Here is a 19,741-nt window from a genome sequence, read left to right on the forward strand (position 1 = left end):
AACATGGAACAAGGCTGCATATTGTGGATTAGTTTATAGAATTACAGTGAAAGAGGATTCCTTGTGGGCTACCTGGACATGGAGTTAGCAAATCAAAAAGCAGTATTTCTGGACTATGAAAATTCCTTCCAGCTGCTCTTGGGTTTGGAGAGGAATACTACAGCACAGAGATATAACCAGAAATCATATTAAGTATATTAATGCAGACGACATGAATACTTGGTTCTGGCATGACCTATGGTGCACAAGCAAACCTCTGTGGGAGATACCGGAAGCAAGGAACCTTATCAATCTCAATGAGGATGCAAAGGTCAGTGATGTATTGGAACAAGGAGAATGGACTTCAGCTATCACTTCTCTTCTAAATGGACACATTAGGAATTCTATTATGGGGACTGAAGTAAATAGATACCTAGAGAAGGATGAAGTGGTATGGGCTCCTAGTACCACAGGTGAATTTACAGTGAAATATGTGTATGCAGTGCTAAGGAAAATGCGATCTAAGGTGAAATGGTATAGAGTAGTGTGGGGGAAGCTCTCTGTACCTAAGCATTCTTTCACTTTATGGCAGTTACTCTCAAACTGCCTTCCTACACAAGACAGGCGGACCCAAAGGAAAGTTTTGCAACACTCTGAATGCAGTCTCTGTAATGCTTCGACAGAACACTCTAAGCATTTATTCTTTGATTGTCAATATTCAAAGAAAGCCTGGGAACAAGTTAAGAGCAGATTTGGGATAGGTGGGAATGTAAAGGGCTCTACTGAAGAATGGTATAAGATCTTCAGACTTTGTAGAATCAACTCATCCAGTGTTGATATCTATAAGGCATGCATTGGTGCTACTATCCATGAAATATGGTGTGAGAGAAATAGAAGGAAGAAAAAGAATCAAAAGGTCCCATCACAGTAGTTAAGTAACAAGATTATGTCCAATATGAAGCTATACTTTCAAAGGAATCTATCAGATGTAAATGAATCCGCATCTCTGAGAATATTGACAGGGAGATTGGGACTTAAGCTAAACTTCAAATACTCAGCTCCCAACTGGATAAAATGGGCACCAGCAGAGGAGGACTCTTTCATGTTAAATACAGATGAATTAGTTCAAGAAAATGGAAATGGATTTGGCAAGATCTTTAGGGATTCTCTGGGGAATGTAAGTCTAGTGTATGCAGGAAGTTCGCATAAACCTTCGATACTTTACCAAGAACTCCTTGCTATAGCCAAGGGACTTCAGTTCGCGAAGGAGATAGGAGTATCCAAGCTCAAAGTCAACTCAGATTCTTCAGGAGCGGTAAGCATCATTAGGGGCCCAGGTCAAAGCCCATGGTACTGTTCCAATATAGTGGCCCAAATTGAATCGCTTAGAAAACACTTTCTCAAATGTTGTTTTAAGCATGTATATAAGGAGGGTAATCAAGCAGTTGATTACCTTTTAAAGATGTACAAATCTCGAGTTGATCTTGGCATTTCCTTTTATCCTCCTCTTGATTTTAAATTACATAACATTGTCGAAGAGGATAGAAAATGAACTATGTACTTGAGAATTTCTTAATACAGGTTGAGGTCTGCCATAACCTTTAAACTTTTGAAAAAAAACAAATCAAGTCTTCATCAAAGTTTTAATCAAACCCCTCTAATGGGGGTTTAGCTAAGATTCATTAGACTATCAAAATTAAAAGAATAATAATAAGACATAGTTGAAACAATATAAATAACTTGGCTTTATTAATGGTGTCTAGGCTAGAAAACAATAATTACATTTTTAAACTAAAGAATAAAACTAATTTATTATCTAATAGGAGAGAGAGTTAGAGAACCCTAATTTACAACTAAACTAAATAGGGGAGTAGCCAAGTTTTGTTTAGCCTTAACCCTCTTTATATAGGAGAGGGTTAGGTTTACAATTTCGTGCATGGGCTTTGGAGCTATGTTTTAGGCCATTAAATCAAGCCCAAAACCTAATTACTTAAGTCCAAAAAGGATTTATCTACTGGAAATTATTGCAATAGCCTTTGCATTTATTTTTACTCTTCTGATTGGATCAAGATCAGAACCATTAGAAATCTCTTTCTGAGCCGGTCGTTTTGACATACAGTAGTCTCCATTCTGAGGTATGAGTCCAAAGATACGGCTTGCGGAAGTTCTATTGACTTTTCTACTCTATTTCTACCCACGTTGATTTTGACTTTTCATCTTTGACTGGGATTTAAAAAAACTTTTTCTCCTTGAAACTTGGGCTTTAACCATAGAACTTCTTAGCAACCAACCTTTGCTCCTTTCTCTTACAAAAGTGACATATTTCTTCATATATTTGACTCCAATACCTGAAATACACAAAAGCACGTAAACAGTACTAACTCTTATTTATTATACACATAATTGGTCTAAATATAATATTATTAAAGGGTTAAAACTACAGTTTTGGGCTCTTATCAAACCAACCCCAAACAGCATTTTGCTTGTCCTCAAGCAAATATGAGAAATTAAAATAAGTGACCAAAAATAGAGTTCTAACTAATCTTGTTTCGCCAAGTGCGATTGCATTAACCATATGCAATAAGGCCTTAAACCACTAGTAATTCCCTAGTGGACTAGTTATAGCATCGTGAGAGTTTTCCAGAGAAGGTACTCACAAACTTCATCTATACTACAACGACTAAGAAATAAAATTATTGTTTTCTTATTTATTCTCAGATATCTATACATTTCACTAGCAATGAAAACAGAATAATCAATTCGAAATCTAAACTAATATGTGTGTAATAATCAATAATCTACGGATAAACATATATATAATGAACTAAGCTATGAAATGCAATAACTGGTCTGTTTCTGAAACTTTGGAATAACGTCCTTAAGTAGGTCCTCACATATATGTCAAGACAAAAACACTCTGATTTTTCCACTCAAGTTTCGCTTACTCCAGTGTGTAGTGGGCACACTTTACCTTACAATCTCAATGACGTACAAGAAAGCCGAAGTCGATCAAACACATCTGTCACTTACTATCACACTAACCTATTCCTAATTGAGCTAGAGGTCTTTATTAGGTGTTGCGGGGATTAAGTGATGGTTTAAGAAGGAAGAAAATGGATATTCAAAAGGACAAGTCAGAGATAATAAGGTCTTCAAAATATGTAACTAGAGAAAACCTTGTTCTTAGTTTGCTTCTATACTTTGTTTCCATCCTTAGCCATTTTTTTTCTTTTTCTTTTGGCTTTTGACTCTTTTGATTCTGTTTTTAGAGTTCTAACTTTTTTTTTTCTTTTTTTCTTTTCTTTGGATGGAAACTGCCTTTTCTTTTCTTATTTGAAGCAACTAACAAATTCTTGGTTTTCCACAGGTCTTTCTCTTTTCTTTTCTTCATTTCATCTCTATTCTCAGACTCATTTAAAAATTGGTAGGCTGATTTTATTTTTATTTGTTTTTTATAAAAGGGTAAAGGATTGTGGTTTATGAAAAGGCTAAGGAAAGGCCTCAGAGGGGCGACTAACGGAAAATAACTTCATATAAGTTTGAATTTCTGGTTATATCGATCCAAAAAGGGCATAAATTCTCGCTTAGGATATGGTATAGTGATCAAACAAGTGGTCGTGTTATTTCTCTATTCGGAATTTACTTCTCCCTTGTGTCATTACTTAGATACTTCACTCATATAAGACTTTTAGGCTATATTCTCAAAGGATTTGTAGAATAAGTACTCTAGCCTAGATTTCAGAAACTTACTGCCAATACAAACATAGATGTTCATGCAATATATTTATGGAAAGATGCAATGATTATTACCTACATATTAACCTAAGTTTCTAAAAACTATTCTAATTTAAAAACTAAAGTGAAACTTCTAGACTACTATCATCACAGAAAAAGAAACAATACCAATATTCCTAAGTGCATAATATATATATATCTTACTCGGTGCCTAATTTTTGCAAATGTTTTTATCCCACCCCCAAACAATCGAACGCTTTGTCCTCAAAGTGTAAAGAGATAAGGAAATAATTTACCATAGAAACGTGATAAAAATTGGCAATACCTATAACAAAAATATGATAACATGAAGCACAATTAAGCTGTTACGTACTAACTAACACAAATTCTACTGGAGTAAACATGACAAGCAAAGGGTGAAAAACAAATTTGAAATGAAATACCAAAATATGCCACCACCAAACAAAATTTGAAAACTCTTTATAAGTTTAAAAAAATTCCATTAAGGTGGTATTTTACAAAAAATTGTATAGGTCTTTTAAAGTCAGATTCCCCTAGACTTAATGTGGGGTCGTTTTAAGTTAGATTCCTCTAGACTGTGCACACCCCCAAACAAGCAAGAAATTGGGGTGGCACAAAAATGGATGATGCGTGGTCAACTATAAACTAATAGTCGAAAGAGTTGGGTCTAGCCATAAAAACGTGATGAAGTTGTATAATTGGAAGCAATCATGTAGAAGGATGAATGAAAACTTATGCAACCCATCAAAGAACATATGCAAATCATCATGTTGTACCTATTTTAAAGAGTTAGAATGACCCAAAAGATGAATTAGTGATACTTTAGGTGAGAAAGGAATGAAGTATAGATCCTGATGTCTTTTATGAGGCTCAGATGAGGAAATATAAGACAAACTAGGTTTCTCGCTACACTCGGTCAAAGCTTGGCTCTCAACTATAGGAATGGTGTACTCATGGGATTGTGTGCTAGGCAAACACTTTTCACCATGAGGGTTGAAAAAACTATAGAGGGTCTCTGAGGCAATTGGCTCAAGTGCAAATTCGAGGTTCCTCTGAAATGGTGGGTGAATGGATGGCTTAGTTGTGGTAGATTGTTTGATTTTAGGAGGTGGTAACTCAAGTTGATGGTGGTCGGTTGGTGGATCCTCAGCTGCCAAACTAAATTGAGATTCACATTGCACTAAATAAGTTACTTCATCTTTTTCTTGCACATTAACTTGTTCATGCCTTAAATTAGAATTGTTAATTTCTATTTCCTCACCCTTTTCCTCTAAAACACTATAAGTATCCTCAATGGCATCATTCAAATGTGTTGAGGAATCATCCAGCCAAGTATAGTTAGCAAACACAAAGTCCTGGACATGCGCAACAGGAAGGTCCATATTAAGAGAATGTCAATAGTTATCAAATTCTTCCTCCGTCACATCTTTATAAATATCTTCTGATGTCTCATCATTATATTCATCTTCAGATGGATCAGTGGGAGGTTCCTCGGAGGCATCTCTCAAATTTGAGTGGTTATCCAAAATAAGTCCTAAAGAGTCATCTTCAAGAATTTCCTCATCTAGGTGGGGTGTGGAGTCAACATAATGGTTAATGGGAGGGTCATGGGTAGGTAATGGTTCATGAAATTCAGGGTAGGTCTCAACTAGGTCGAATGGTTTGGTTGTGGGAATAGGTTGTTCTACTTGTCTGTCGATCTCTAACAAGGTTGAAAGTTCTGTGTTAAGTGAGGGGAACATGGAAATCATTTGGGCTAGATTCTGAAGCATAGTTTGGGTTTTGGCATTTTGTTCTCTAAACAATTTTTCATTGTTGGTTATTTTTTCCCTAAATGTTTGTTCAGAGTCAGTCATTTGTTGGGAAATTTAGTCTGGGAAGGGTGGCGAACTAGATGGGTGGGTGATTTCTGGCATGGTGGAAGGGTCTGGCGTAGGTGAGGTTAGCATCAATCTTGTCCGTTCTAGATCCTGAAGTATTATTTTGTTTTGGGCCATTATTTTGTCAAATGTCGTTAGCAGAGGGGAAGCTTGGTGGTGTGGGTTTGGTTGGTATGGTGTTTGATAGTCATAGTTATTGGCGAATGGATATGATTTGAGTCCTTCTTGGGATATGGCGTTTGAGTGACTCTGGTTGATCTCGTACTATGATGGCCGGGTTAGGCTGAGGCTGAATAAATATGGGACATTAATGGGCAGTGTGGTCTAGATCTGAACAAATTGTGTACATAAAAGTGTTTAGTTCGTTGTACACACTCATCACGAAACTAGAAGTAGACGACACTGGTTGACTCCATGTATAGTTTGGATGACTAGAAAACTCTTGATTGTATTGGTTACTATGAAAATTTGAAAATTGAGGCTCATAATTATTATTATATCCTATAGTAGGTCCAAACTCTTGGTATGATGGGCACTGAGAAGCCCAATGGTAAGGACTACTACAGCATGAATATGGTGAAGAGTTTGCATAATAACCACATGATTGTTGGTCTATATATTGATATGCCATATTGGTTTTAAAAATATATTCTAAGATAATTAATATGCAAACAAAACTCTAACTATAAATATCTAGATAGGCGTGTGCGTTGACGTTTACGATAGATAACGTTAGATGGTTTAGTCTTACTGGACCTTAATCTCATGCAAGGCTAAGGCCAATATGAAACAAAACCACTAGCAGCAGTCAAACAACCACCTGATATACTAGAATTACAACTCTTCTGACATAAGAGACGAGGAGTGAAAGAAGGAGTACATGAATGCCTCCTTGCTACGCGTATGAATAGCGTCTTTGATACGCGATCTCAGTGTATTAAAGAAGTTCGGAATACTGAATAGTAAAAATAACTTGAACACAAAGAGAGCCTGTAATTAACCTGTGAATTGGCCTTTTTCGGAAGGGGCGCGGGCGCGCTCAAGGTACTGTTCGATTTTTTTTATTTTATTTTATTTTTATTTTTTTTGAAGAGTAACAAGATGGCGGGAGCACTCCTAATATAGGTATCATAGGGTGCGGATGCGCTCCAAAAAGTTTGAAATTTTTACAGTAGTTTTCTAAGACATCCAGTAAGTCGCTTATAAAATTTCAAAACAATTGGAGTTATGAAAGTCCTTCTACTGCCCTGAAAAGTTTGTTAAATAGTTTTCAGACACAATACAAACAACCGAATGATTAACCAATCAAAACAGAACCAAAAATCTACAAACTTTTACTGGAGACTCCTAAAAATCATGCGTGTTTCTGTAAAATATTTAGAGCAATTGGAGTTCTACAAACCCTTTTTATCGGTTGTTGTTCCATAAATTAAGTGATGCAAAACTACAGAAACACACTAGAAACAATCCACTAGTTACGTGGTCAAAACAAATCCAAAACTCTTCAAAATTTTACTGCAAACTCCTGACTTATAATAGATACTCCTGTAAGAAGTTTAGAATTTTTGAAAGATCCTAAGTAACCCTACTTGTTTGTTTTTCCAGAAACTTACGGTGTGAAAACTGAAATATAGCAGTGTAAATATGGTAATAGTTCACTAGGTAAAACCACTAGGAAAACTATTAAACAATTCCAGTAAATCAACAACACCTTAAAGATTATGGCTGAACAATTTCAGAATTTTCATAAATTAAAAAATACATTTACAGTAGTATTCTTCATTGTGAGTCCGCAGTCTTAAGGGAGCGCGGGCGCACTTTGTGCAAGGCAAAAGGGTGGGCGAGCGCGCTCTTACTTTAAAACCGTGAATTTCAAGCTTGAACAGTAACAAAAATATGAGAAACAAGAACAAAAAATTAAATGGTGGGTGGGTAGAGAATGGGGGATTGCCCCTTGGATTCAACCAATTGAATTCTTATCCTGAATGAGTTTAAAATGGCAATGGCGCCATTTGGTAACTCGTAAAAACTCGACTAGATTTCTCTAACTTTATTCTTACGTTATCAATTATTTATTTCCTACTCTCACATGTATATTCATGGAATATATAGAGTACGGAATTATTCCACTCTTAACTATCTAGACTTAAATGAATTCAACTAATCAAACACAAGGAAACAATGGTGAGAGCAATATTTATAGATGTGAATTTATACTATGAAACTAAATATATGAATTTAACTTATACTAATTTAATTAAAGCAATTGAATATGAATTGAATAAAATATGGAGAATAATAGAGAAAGAATAAGAAGGATTTGATTCCACCTTGATTAATTCTTAATATGCTAGTATAAATTTGTTGTAATCCTAATCTTTATGTTTTCACATAAAGGTTAGGTATTTTTAATACCTAATTATTCATGGCAATCTCTACCAACTAATAATCAGCATGTGAGGCAATTTAAACCCATTCTCATGATGAATTAACTACCTTCTAGAGTGGAATAGATTACTATAACTTATTCTATACTAACACATCAAGTCTTCATCAAAGTTTTAATCAAACCCTTCTAATGGGGGTTTAGCTAAGATTCATTAGACTATCAAAATTAAAAGAATAAGACTAAGACATAGTTGAAACAATATAAATAAATTGGCTTTATTAATGGTGTCTAGGCTAGAAAACAATAATTAGGTTTTAAAACTAAAGAAGAAAACTAATTTATTATCTAATGAGAGAGAGAGTTAGAAAACCCTAATTTACAACTAAACTAAAGAGGGGAGTAGCCAAGTTTTGTTTAGCTTTAACTCTCTTTATATAGGAGAGGGTTAGGTTTACAATTTCGGGCATAGGCTTTGGAGCTATATTTTGGGCCATTAAATCAAGCCCAAAACCTAATTACTTAAGTCCAAAAAGGGTTTCTCTGCTAGAAATTACTCCAATAGCCTTTTCATCCACTTTTACTCCTCTGATTGGATCAAGGTCTAGACCATTAAAAATCTATTTCCGAGCTGGTCGTTTTGACATATAGTAGGCCCAATTCTGAGGTCTGAGTCCAAAGTTACGGCTTGCGGAATTTTTGTTAACTTTTCTGCTCTATTTCTGTCTGTGTTGACTTTGACTTTTCAGCTTTGACTGGACTTTAAAAAGGATTTTTCTCCTTGAAACTTGGGCTTTAACCATAGAACTTCTTAGCAAGCAACCTTTGCTCCTTTCTCTTGTAAAAGTAACATATTTCTTCACATATTTGACTCCAAGACCTGAAATACACAAAAACACATAAATAGTACTAACTCTTATTTATTATACACACTAACAAAATGCACGTGTTCTGCACATGAACGATACACAAAACTTATTGAAGAGAATGTGAACATAGTTAAACTTATCAAGAGGAGAGTTAAGCTGCTCTATATTTAACCATAATGTCTTCTACGAAATTTTCATAGATCGTGTCTTTTTGCATCTCAACACCCAAAGTTTTTATAGCTGTAAGTATGTGAGTAATTCTCGTGTAATTTAAATGGCCAGGTTAATTATGGTGTATTTTATCAATAGAGATACATAAAATATATACTGACACATCATTAAATTAAACTCTTGCTTTAGGGTGCATCTCGTTCAAAGATAGTCGTCACTCAAGTTTGGACTTGCTATATACATTGGTGCATGCTTAAGGTTGCATTCCAATTCATCCGCTTTGAATCTCCAAAGGATGAGAAAAGACCTATTCTTTGTATAACACAAAGAAAACCATTGTTAAATCAATGCCTGATAAAATCAATTTATATACCTTTCAATAAATGCGAAACGGGTCTTACAACAACTATAGCAAGTGCATTGGCAAGTAGTTCAACTGCTAATAGAACATATTAAGTAAATAGATCCTCGACTACTGATTTGAATATCATTATTACATCTAGCCCGGGAAAAACTCTAGTACATATGGAAAAAGAAGTAACATGAGCAGAACATGCTAATGGCCATGATATAGTAAAAGGAAAATCATAAATTATGTATATTTGAGATATTAGTTATTGTTTAAGCTGCACCAAAACCAATAGCTACGATTATGGAGCTCAAATTTTATCATCGACTCTATTTCCCAAACAAAAAATAAACCCTGTTCAATATGTGATTTTGAGTCAAGATGACCATAAACCATTTCTTATATTAGTATTAACTGATTCAATAGTTACTATACCAAATCCTTCAAACAAACCCTTTTTTTGTTCCACTTGATTCAATGCCTATTCACAATTTTAAGTCTATATAACCAAATCAAACATAATTAAAAGGATTCGAGTTCTTCTTCCACTATTGGAAAAATCCTTGCGTCCTTCGTAGTTTGAACGAAAATGATAGGAAGTTTTTACTAAAAATACACCCTTAAAGAATGTCAAGAAGAAAATCACTAACCAGTATATATAAAGTTGCTCGATAAAAATCCCCATAATCCCAAACCAAATACTTGAGGCAGAAAATCGAAAACCTCAGAGACACCCAATAGCGAAGCCTCAAATGTAGTAATGAACACATAATTTAACTGAACTTTACATGAGAGACTTAATGCAACTAACCTTAAAAGATTAAAACTGGATGCCTCAGAAGATAAACATCATCCCATCTGCCACTACAACCATAAGCAAAAACCATTGAAGGAACTCAACTTTGTGTACTCTTCAGTATCATAATTTAGGAAAAGAATATAATACTTCCTACGTCAGTTGAATTCAAATTGGATTTATATTACATTTTACTATATTATGAACCTTAAGGTCGTGAAAAATTGAACAACCTCAAAGTGCCTTGATCCACCAAACTGAACCATGGGTATCCTTGAGGAACCAAGATACCTTAGATCACAACCTCCTAATCCACAATAGTGTCTTGCATGCATTTAAACCAAGCAATAAAATATGTTACCTTGGATATTTGTTCGCCATTGTTAGACAGAACAGATTGCTTTGACATTGCAGTTATCTGAGCATGTGCAGCTACTCCAGCAACAAAATTCTCAAACTGCTCTTGCCTGTTATCAGCATTAGTATACACATTACACTTCCATTGTTACTCATATTAATATCACAGCTCATATATAAGCTCAAAACTCCTTGTAGTTTTATGTTCATTTTAGTCTTCCATATAGTTATGAAAGGATAGAAAGTTTAAGACAAAAAAAAACACCCTTAAAGAATGTCAAGAAGCAAATCACTTACCAGTATAAACAAAGGACGCAAGGAAACTCAACACGCTCTGTAGAAGAAGACACATTTTTTATTATTTGAATGCTTAAAGCTAAAGTAATTAGAAGTTTCATACACAAAACTTGTATAACTATTTAATCACACTGATTATGCTACTAACATTTCATACCACTAAAGACGATCATAGATGCCCAACTCGTTGAGAACATGATAAAGTTAAGCAGAAAAGGATATAGAAGTTCAATGGGAGATAAATAACACCAACTCTAATTAAGCATACTGATATAAAATATGAACAAAATCAGCACGCATACCTTACAGAGATTGGATGCACTTATTTGTAAGACATTTAAAAAAAAATAGGGTAACGAAGAAAAGGCCTATTGGGAGACTGGGTGGAGAGATGGCTTGGAACAATTGCCTTAACGGATCAAAAATTGAAGTGTCAAAGCTTAGGTATTCAGGGAAGAAAGCACTGAAGCAGAAAGGCAAACATTGATAATTTGATATATTGATATCAATATAATAATATTGTAGAGACACAATGTTAGACACCAAACGGTTCCGAAGTTATCGGCATTACACAGTTCGCAAATAACAACGGCATATACAAAAGAAAAACAGATCAAGACACTATGTAACGGATGTGCCTTCTTAAGGTTAACACAATGCATACTTAATCAGATGAATAGCAAGATCAGACAAAAAAATGAGCTAAGAATACATAACCCTGTCAAGGGTTCTTTGATCATTGTCTTGTGTATGGACTTTTTGTCTTGTACTTGAATTATTGTCACATACTCGGATACTCCCATAGATCAACTTCAACCGTTGGCCTTGGGTCAACTTCTCTTTGCTAATTAAATAAGGCTAACACCATCAAGGGTTGCCAAGCTAGACAAACAGCAAAGGTTCAAAGTATAAATCATTCACGTGTTACTCATGTTAGCCATTATTTGAACCATGATTTCTAACATGGCCATTAATCTATTTTTTTTTAAGAAAGTTATTGGGTTAAGGAAGGCCAAACCCATTATTAAAGATTAAAAATCTTACATGGATTAGCCCTTGAGCATCCTCATTTACATAGTTGTGTAAAGCACTAATATAACATGTGACGGCTAACACCATTATAAATCACATAATATGAGCATCCTCATTTACATAGTTGTGTAAAGCACTAATATAACATGTGACGTATAAATCACATAATATGATTTAAACAATTCTAGCACCTTTCTTGTGTTTTTTGAGGGGTTATGCCATCAAAGGCCAAACTGAGCATCAAATACTACATAAGAGCATACTAAAATTCAGAGATGCCAAGTTTTTGGCATTTGACCACTTACAGATCATTCAATAATGTCAAATTTGAAAGCCTTGATAGTTTTTAACCTTCAAAAGAGTTTCCTTCAAATCTGCTACACAAAAGGTATAAAAGTGAATGACTTAATACATCATGTAAATAAAAAGTTGAGTCACAACGTTGGTAAGCACAATAACTTTAAGAGTTCATGTAGAACATATTGTGGGAGAAACCAACCTAATCATTATCAGCCAACACAATCGACTCAACTCAAAGGAATTTTGAATCGAGTCAAACATTAACATTTTGAGCCCCCGACCTTCTGGGATGATGGAGAGATGATAAAAAGGTGTACGAAAAGTCTAATTGAAAATTGATCGAAAACCATAACTCACAAAGACATAAGTTTTGTTCAATGTTGTCGGGTATATCTCATTTTCAAGGGTTATCTGCTCAAAAGAGTTATAACTAATCCAGACGGTAGAAGTAAAAATAGTACAAACCAATTAAAGAAACCACAATATCACTCAACTCATTGGAATTTTGAACTGCATCAAACATTGACATTTTTTAGCCCCTGAACTTGTGGGAAGATGGAGAGATGATAAAAAAATTTAACGGAATGGATAACTCATTATAGTATGAATCTATAAGAGCATATTTAAAAGATCGCTATCAACCGCTTAATCAAAAGAGTCGAGGAACAACAACTCTAGTCCAGTCCCTCTTTCATTCAACTTGTCTTGGAAAAAGTAATTTAATGGATTAGTAGGAGTCCTCAACCGGTCATTCGAAATTCAAGCATTCAAACATATATACTTTATAAGAGGGCTTTTACAGAAGATAAAAATGAAAAGAATAATATGCTAAGTTTTTTGATTGAGACAACTAATCCCAGTGAAGCACGAGAACAAAACGGATCACAAACAATAAAACCCACATCCTTACTTATCAAAGTCCCGGTTACACACCCAAAACAGTTATGAAGCTATAATCACAATAAAAGTCGAAAACCTTGCATACATGAATGTTAAAAAAACTCTCCACTTAAGCACCAAAACCTATCTCGAAACAAAGGCAATCACAAACAGAACCTCGTCCAAACATAGCCACACTCTGCAGCAAAGTATTAAGAAAAAACAGAGTAAATATCAAAACCATACAGTCTCTTGCTACTGAGTTTATGCTCTGGAGAAGCTTTAGAAGTACCCCTAGAGTAAGAGATGCCATTTTACCTTCAAACTCTAATTCTCTTAAACATGTATCTGCAATTCAGGCATTCGTAGAGGTCAATCTAATTTGCATTTCAAAACTTGTGCTTGTAAGCATATTTCAAAATTATTACTCTGTATAATTGTAACAGCACGCAGCGTCGACTACAGGAATGATGAAATAACATATGCATAGCTTAGAACGTAGCAATGAAGATTCTGATGACCACTGTTGCAACTTACAAATAATAACATTCAGTTTGAAAGAAGACATTATCTGGTCGACTCTACTTGCAGTTCAATGTTCCATACTCTCAACAAAACTTAGTGCCATATACCTTTAGGATCATTAATGGCTTTTGATTCAGCACATCAAATCATAAGAACCTGCTGCCTCAAGGATAATCTTAATATAGATGGTGGATCATGGTCATTTAATTTGTTGAAAAAAGACCGAGAAACCAATCGGTAGATATAACCATCACAAGTCTGCCCTGTCCTTCCTTTACGTTGCTCAGCCTACAGAAAATCCTAGAAATTGATTAATCAGGTCTTCCAAGCAAATCTCAAACCGAATAATAAGTTCTTTTGGGTACCTGAGACTTAGATACCTAGGTAAGTTCAGCTGATTCCTTTTTTCTGATACTGTCCGAATAGACTTGTTAAGATCGACATGAATCAATAACAGACACTATTCCAGGTATTGTTACTAAAGATTCTGCTATGTTAGTAGCTAATATAACCTGTGATAAAAGTAAAATCCATTAGAGAATTTCATCATAACCACTGAAGTGGTTCATAATTTTTCAAAAGTTTCTAGAGTTATGAGCCCTGCAACATTCATTTTGCCCTAAGGTTTGATAAGAATCTAACGGGAAAGGCTGCCCCAAGTACTGCTTATAATGATTCTGCAATAATTGCAGCATATATAATATGGCAGTCAACGGACTGGATAAATATTAGGCAAGTGTGGTTCCAGGTCCTACAAAGGTACTAAAGTAGTAAAGTGTTTGTATGAACTCAAAGATAGCATCCAAAACCAATCCAATTACAACCCAATCTGATTTGAATCAGGTGTAAAGAATCAAAAGCATTTATTGTGTGCAAACATATCTTCTTTCAAGTAAAATATTGTCCAGGACCTACCTCTATTTGTAGTAGCTCTAATCAAACTTCAAGGAGAGAAAGAATGTTTACTCAGAACCTCTCTGCTAATTTCGTTGGTGTCTGCTAACCAGCTTAAAACGATCTAGTAAATGCTTTGCATCATCACCATCACTTTGGTTTTTTAATAATTCTATTTCATGATTTTCCTCCCTGTTCTGTACTCATATAGTTTCTAGCCATGAATTCTATGAGGTGGAATACTTAGGAATATAATGATAAAAGGATCTGGTCTAAGTTGCACTTTTCTTGCTAGTGTCCCTAATGATGAAAATGTTTAATATCACAAGCTGCATTCATTGATGATGAAAAGAATGAATTAATAACTCCAGTAGAAAACAAAGGCAATCTTAAATATTACCAGCTTCTTGTCGTCTATCAATAAAACAAAACTACTTCTTATATATATATATAGGAAGAACTCATATAGTCATATGCATTTAAGAACTCATATATATAGAAAATCTTACCAGAAAGATACCATATACTAATTACTAAACTTTCTTAACCAAAAAAAAAATACTATAATTCTCAGAGTATATTGAATTCTATACAATAAAAAAGAAACTTGTTGAGAATCTCCAGTGGTGCATTCTGCATATGCTTCGCGCCTAGCTGGTATATACTATGTGCTGTGGGATCTCCTATGGTGCTAGCTGCTCATTTGTAGTGTAAAGCGACGACTAAACACGACGATGTCAAGAGTGATTGAAGAGTTTTTATTCCTTGAACATGCTATAGAGATGCTACATATGAAGTTAAAAATAACAGACAAAAGAGATGCGAAAACATGAGAAATACCTTTGGTTACGCGTCCAAGCTCAGCTCGATGACTCAAGAGAAGAATGAACAAAATGGAAGAGAATGTGTGAAGTATTTGTTTTTGTTAAAGATTTCCACTCAACATCTATGACATTACAATCATCACTCTTTGTTTCAAACTCCATGCAAGATTTTTCAGATTCTCGAGTGACACGAACAAAAAAAACAACATAATGTAATATTGCAGTAAGTACGTGTACGTTAAGGGTAGCAATTGATCATTACCATGCCTATGCAAAACAATTAAATAAATGAAAAAAAATCAGGAATTTCATAGTCAATATACAGAACTGAGAATATGATATATACGAAGAAAAACAAAACTACAATGACACGACCTCAAATAGAACTTTCAGAATCAGCCGAAAGTAGGAGGAATAAAAAAAAAATGCGTTGGAAAAGAAAAACCAAAGTTGGTTATATTAAAGCTTCCGGCTCAGATTGAGAAGCAATGAAATAAACCAATTGAAGATAAATTTTCAATAATGGGAAAAGAATATATATCGTTGTGGCTAAATCATGACAGTATACACATAAATACTAAATTTGTAAACCCCATGAAATTCCCAAATACCAATAACCATATTTAGAAACCTCTACTAACCTTATCGCTGTTGATCATCATGTATCTAATTTCTTCATTGCCATTATTGATATCTCTAATCTTCATGTTAGCCATGAGTATTTATGCAATGAAAGATCAATCATCCTAATCTCCTGTTGTATGCAGACTTTGTACATGTGCTTCCTCCTGGATAAGGGATATATGTTTTTTTTTTTGGTTTTCAATTTTAGTTTTTTTAAGAGAGAAAATTAGGAGAGATTTGGGAGAGAGAAATGGGTGCATAAGAAGAAGAGAAGAAGAAGAAAGAGACGGCTGGTTTCTTTTCATTTAATTTCGGTATTAATGGTAATAATTTGGCAATTAATGTTTAGGCTAAGTCGCGAACAATTGAATAGTGGCGTGTAGTTGATTTACACATACTTCCTTTAAGTATTATGTAATCTTAAGGGTATAAATGGTAGTCAATTTTGAAATGATGAAATAGTCCTTCTTAAAGGCATTGAATAATTTGTTAGAATATTTTATCAAGGGTATTTAGTGGTAGAAAAAAGGGTGGTCCAATTTAAATGTCCATGTTAATTATGGTGTACTCTACTAATTGAGATAATTGGTCTAAATGTAATATTATTAAGGGGTTAAAATTACAATTTTGGGTTCTTATCACATACCATCCCCAAACAACACTTTGTTTGTCCTCAAGCAAAGAAGAGGCATTAAAATAATAAGTGACCAAAAATGTGTTATCCTAAACTAAGTCTCATTTCGCAGAGTGCGGTTATATTGACCGTATGCAACAAGGCCTTAAACCACTATGAGTTTCCTAGTGGACAAGTTATAGTCTCGTGAGAGTTTTTCAGAGAAGATACTCACAAACTTCATCTATACTACAACGACTCAGTAACAAAGGTTTGTTTCCTTAATTAATCTCAGATATCTATACATCTCACTAGAGGGGGGGGGGGGGGAATGAGGATTAATTCCTTTGAAATTCAAGTTAATATATATACAATAATCAAAACATTCACATATGAACATGCATGCAGTGATCTTTACAATGAAATGTATGAGCAAGGCCGTTTCTGGATCCTTTGGATAGCGTCCTTAAGTAGGTTCTCACAGGTATGTGTCGAAACACAAATTCTCTCATATTTTTCCACTCAAGTTTTGCTAACTCCAGTGTGTAGTGGGCATACATATCCTCACATACTCAATGACAGTCAGAGGAGCCGAGGTCGAGAATTCACATCTACTACTTATTATCATACCATCCTACTCTTAATTGAGTTAGAGGTCTTTACTAGGTGTTATAGGGCTTAGGTGGTGTGTAGAAGAAAATAGAATGAAAAATTCAAAAATGATAAGTATGAGAGAATAAGGTCTTCGAGATATTTATAATAGAGAAATCCTTATTTTCTTTCCTGCTTCTAACATGAGTTTCCATACTTAGCTTTTTTAAGCTTTTGTATTCCCTTTTGATTTGATTTTGGGAAAAGTTCTAACTTTGATTTTTCTTTTGATTTATGGAAACATATTTCTATTTTTCTTTTTCTTTTCTTTCTGAAGCAGGTAACTGATTTTGATTTGTGACAAGTTTTTCTCTTCATTTTTCCACACTTCATCCTACTTCTCATACTTGATCATCTAGGTGGGCTTATTTATTTGTGGTTAATAGATGGGTAAGGATTTTTTATGTGAAAATGAAAGGTTCAGTGGGGCGACTAGCGGTAAAAATTTTACAGGTATGAATTTTTGGCTATATCGATCCAAAAAAGGCCTAAATTCTCTCCTAGGATTCAGGTACTGATCAAGTAAGTAGACGCGCGATTTTCTCTATTCAAAAAAGCTACTCCTTTGTGTCATTACTCATATATCACACATGTTGATGCTTTTTGGTTAGATTCTCACAAGATATGGAAATTAAGTTGTCTAACTGTGGGTCTCAGAAACTTACTACTAAGTACATTCAATAACAGTCAATGCATGAATGCTCATGAAAACATGTAAAAATTATTGCATACGTATTAACTTAAGTTTCTAAGAACAAATCCTAATTCTAATGTTATGGTGAGATTTCTAGATATTTTTCATCACAGAAAAGATAACGAGACTTTGTCACTAAATACACTTATTCAGACAGAAAATAAAGCTATATACAACCTAGAATTGCTTAATTTTTGCAAAAGATTCTAACCACCCCCAAATAGTAGGACGTTATGTCCTCCAAGTGTCAAGAGGAAGAAAGAATATACCTGAGAGGCTTGAGCAAAAATAGAGTTGATATCTTCAATAGAAAATTATGCTCACACAACATATAATATACAAAAACAAAAGGGAAAGGGCACATCAAGAACTAAAATAACAAATATGTACATCAACTTACACTGCCCTAATCAAGAATTAGGGGTATGTACATTCTAGCTTCATCTCTATCGAAGTGTCATTCTTTGGCGTCACGCCAGTTTATCATAGCCTACCAAACTTCGCTCCACTTTCTCTTTTTAGAAGCATCCAAATGAGCTATCATGTCTTTGTCTTTAGGAAAGCAACAAACGTACTTCAGGTACCTTGAAGAGCACCAACGCCAGACCCGAAATCTCAAAGAATGAATTATTCTATTCACCGAACACATAGAATCTACTCATACCCAGTCATGAAAAGTGGTCGAAAACTGTGAGAAGAATGCCCTCATTATCCGGCATGCGGTAACGGGCAAGGTGATATAATGGTGTCGAAAATCACAAGCCCTTTTCAGGTTCTCAATTAAGAGGTTCATTATGTAGAAGAAAATGTGTTGCTTAGTGAGAGCATGGAAAGTCTTGCAAGCTGATTTGGTGGTAGTAGAAAAATGTCAATCCCCCATGATGTTCAGAAAGATAAACAACATGGCAGTCCCGACATTCATTGTCATACTTGCTAGGGGAATTGTTTTGTCTGGCCATCAGCTAGCTTCCTCACGTTCAACGACTCGAGTGAGGCCATCACCGTAAAGGTCGGTGAAATCTTCCCAAAAGTAGTGATTAAAGGAGTTCTGTATGATGTATTGAATGGTACGGTGGGGGTGGGCTCATGATAAGGAAGGTCCAAACTCATAGCAACTGTTGGCTCGTGAAAGATATGTCTGGTGTTACCCATACGGATTGCGAATCCGTTCAAAAAGAAACCACGTGCACCATTAAATATTGTTGTATCCTCCATATGATCATAAAAACATGCTGCTAAACGTGTAGAGTATGTCTGCTCAGATTGCAGAACAAGGGAGGACCAACCAGCTTGGGTGAGAAAGTCTCTAAAATGAAGTCCATACGAAGGAGAATCCAACATAGCCTAGAAGGATTGTTCAGGGATGATCTTTAGAGATTCCATTATTGGAGATGCAAATAGAAAGGCAGGAAATGGATGAAAGAAGACGTGTGATGAAAGACACACCTGGAGACAAAGGTAAACCAATTTTTAGAATTTGATAAAAATAATTGAGTAAAAACAAATGACACTGATTACAATAGGAAAATTGCGCTACACGTAATTAGGGTTACTAAAGAAAAAATAGAAAACGACAAAGAACATAAATTCGAACAAAAATTTGCGAAATTTAATTTGGGCCATGGCCCGAGTAACGGCAAGGATTCTTAGGTGGGAGAAATCCATTTATAAGATTCTCAATGAAGTCAATCCGTGCAACAGGGTGCTCTGTGTCTGGTAAATCTCGAATTGGTTCTCCATTATGAGATTGTGATTTGTCAAGAACTGGTTGTGGCACTACAACAGAAGGGTCCTGTTGTTCTGGCGCACTCTTTGCAGCGCCTAATTTTTGTTGGTAAAGCATAACATTTGCAACGCCCTAATGG

At 34.9% G+C, this 19,741-nt stretch overlaps 1 protein-coding gene across 1 annotated transcript; it reads left to right on the plus strand.

Annotated features, from left to right (window-relative positions):
* The first annotated feature begins 211 nt into the window (after positions 1 to 211).
* On the plus strand, positions 212 to 910 carry LOC147482756 (uncharacterized). The gene has a single exon (XM_086579411.1). The coding sequence runs from the start codon at positions 212 to 214 to the stop codon at positions 908 to 910; it is 699 nt and encodes a 232-aa protein (XP_086435537.1).
* Positions 911 to 19,741: the final 18,831 nt, after the last annotated feature.

This window comes from Coptis chinensis, chromosome 8 (assembly GCF_015680905.1).
Source record: "Coptis chinensis isolate HL-2020 chromosome 8, ASM1568090v1, whole genome shotgun sequence".
Taxonomy (NCBI): domain Eukaryota; kingdom Viridiplantae; phylum Streptophyta; class Magnoliopsida; order Ranunculales; family Ranunculaceae; genus Coptis; species Coptis chinensis.

Excerpts from the sequence above, each read along its gene's own strand:
- LOC147482756 (XM_086579411.1), top strand. The coding sequence starts at position 212 with ATGAATACTTGGTTCTGGCATGACCTATGGTGCACAAGCAAACCTCTG.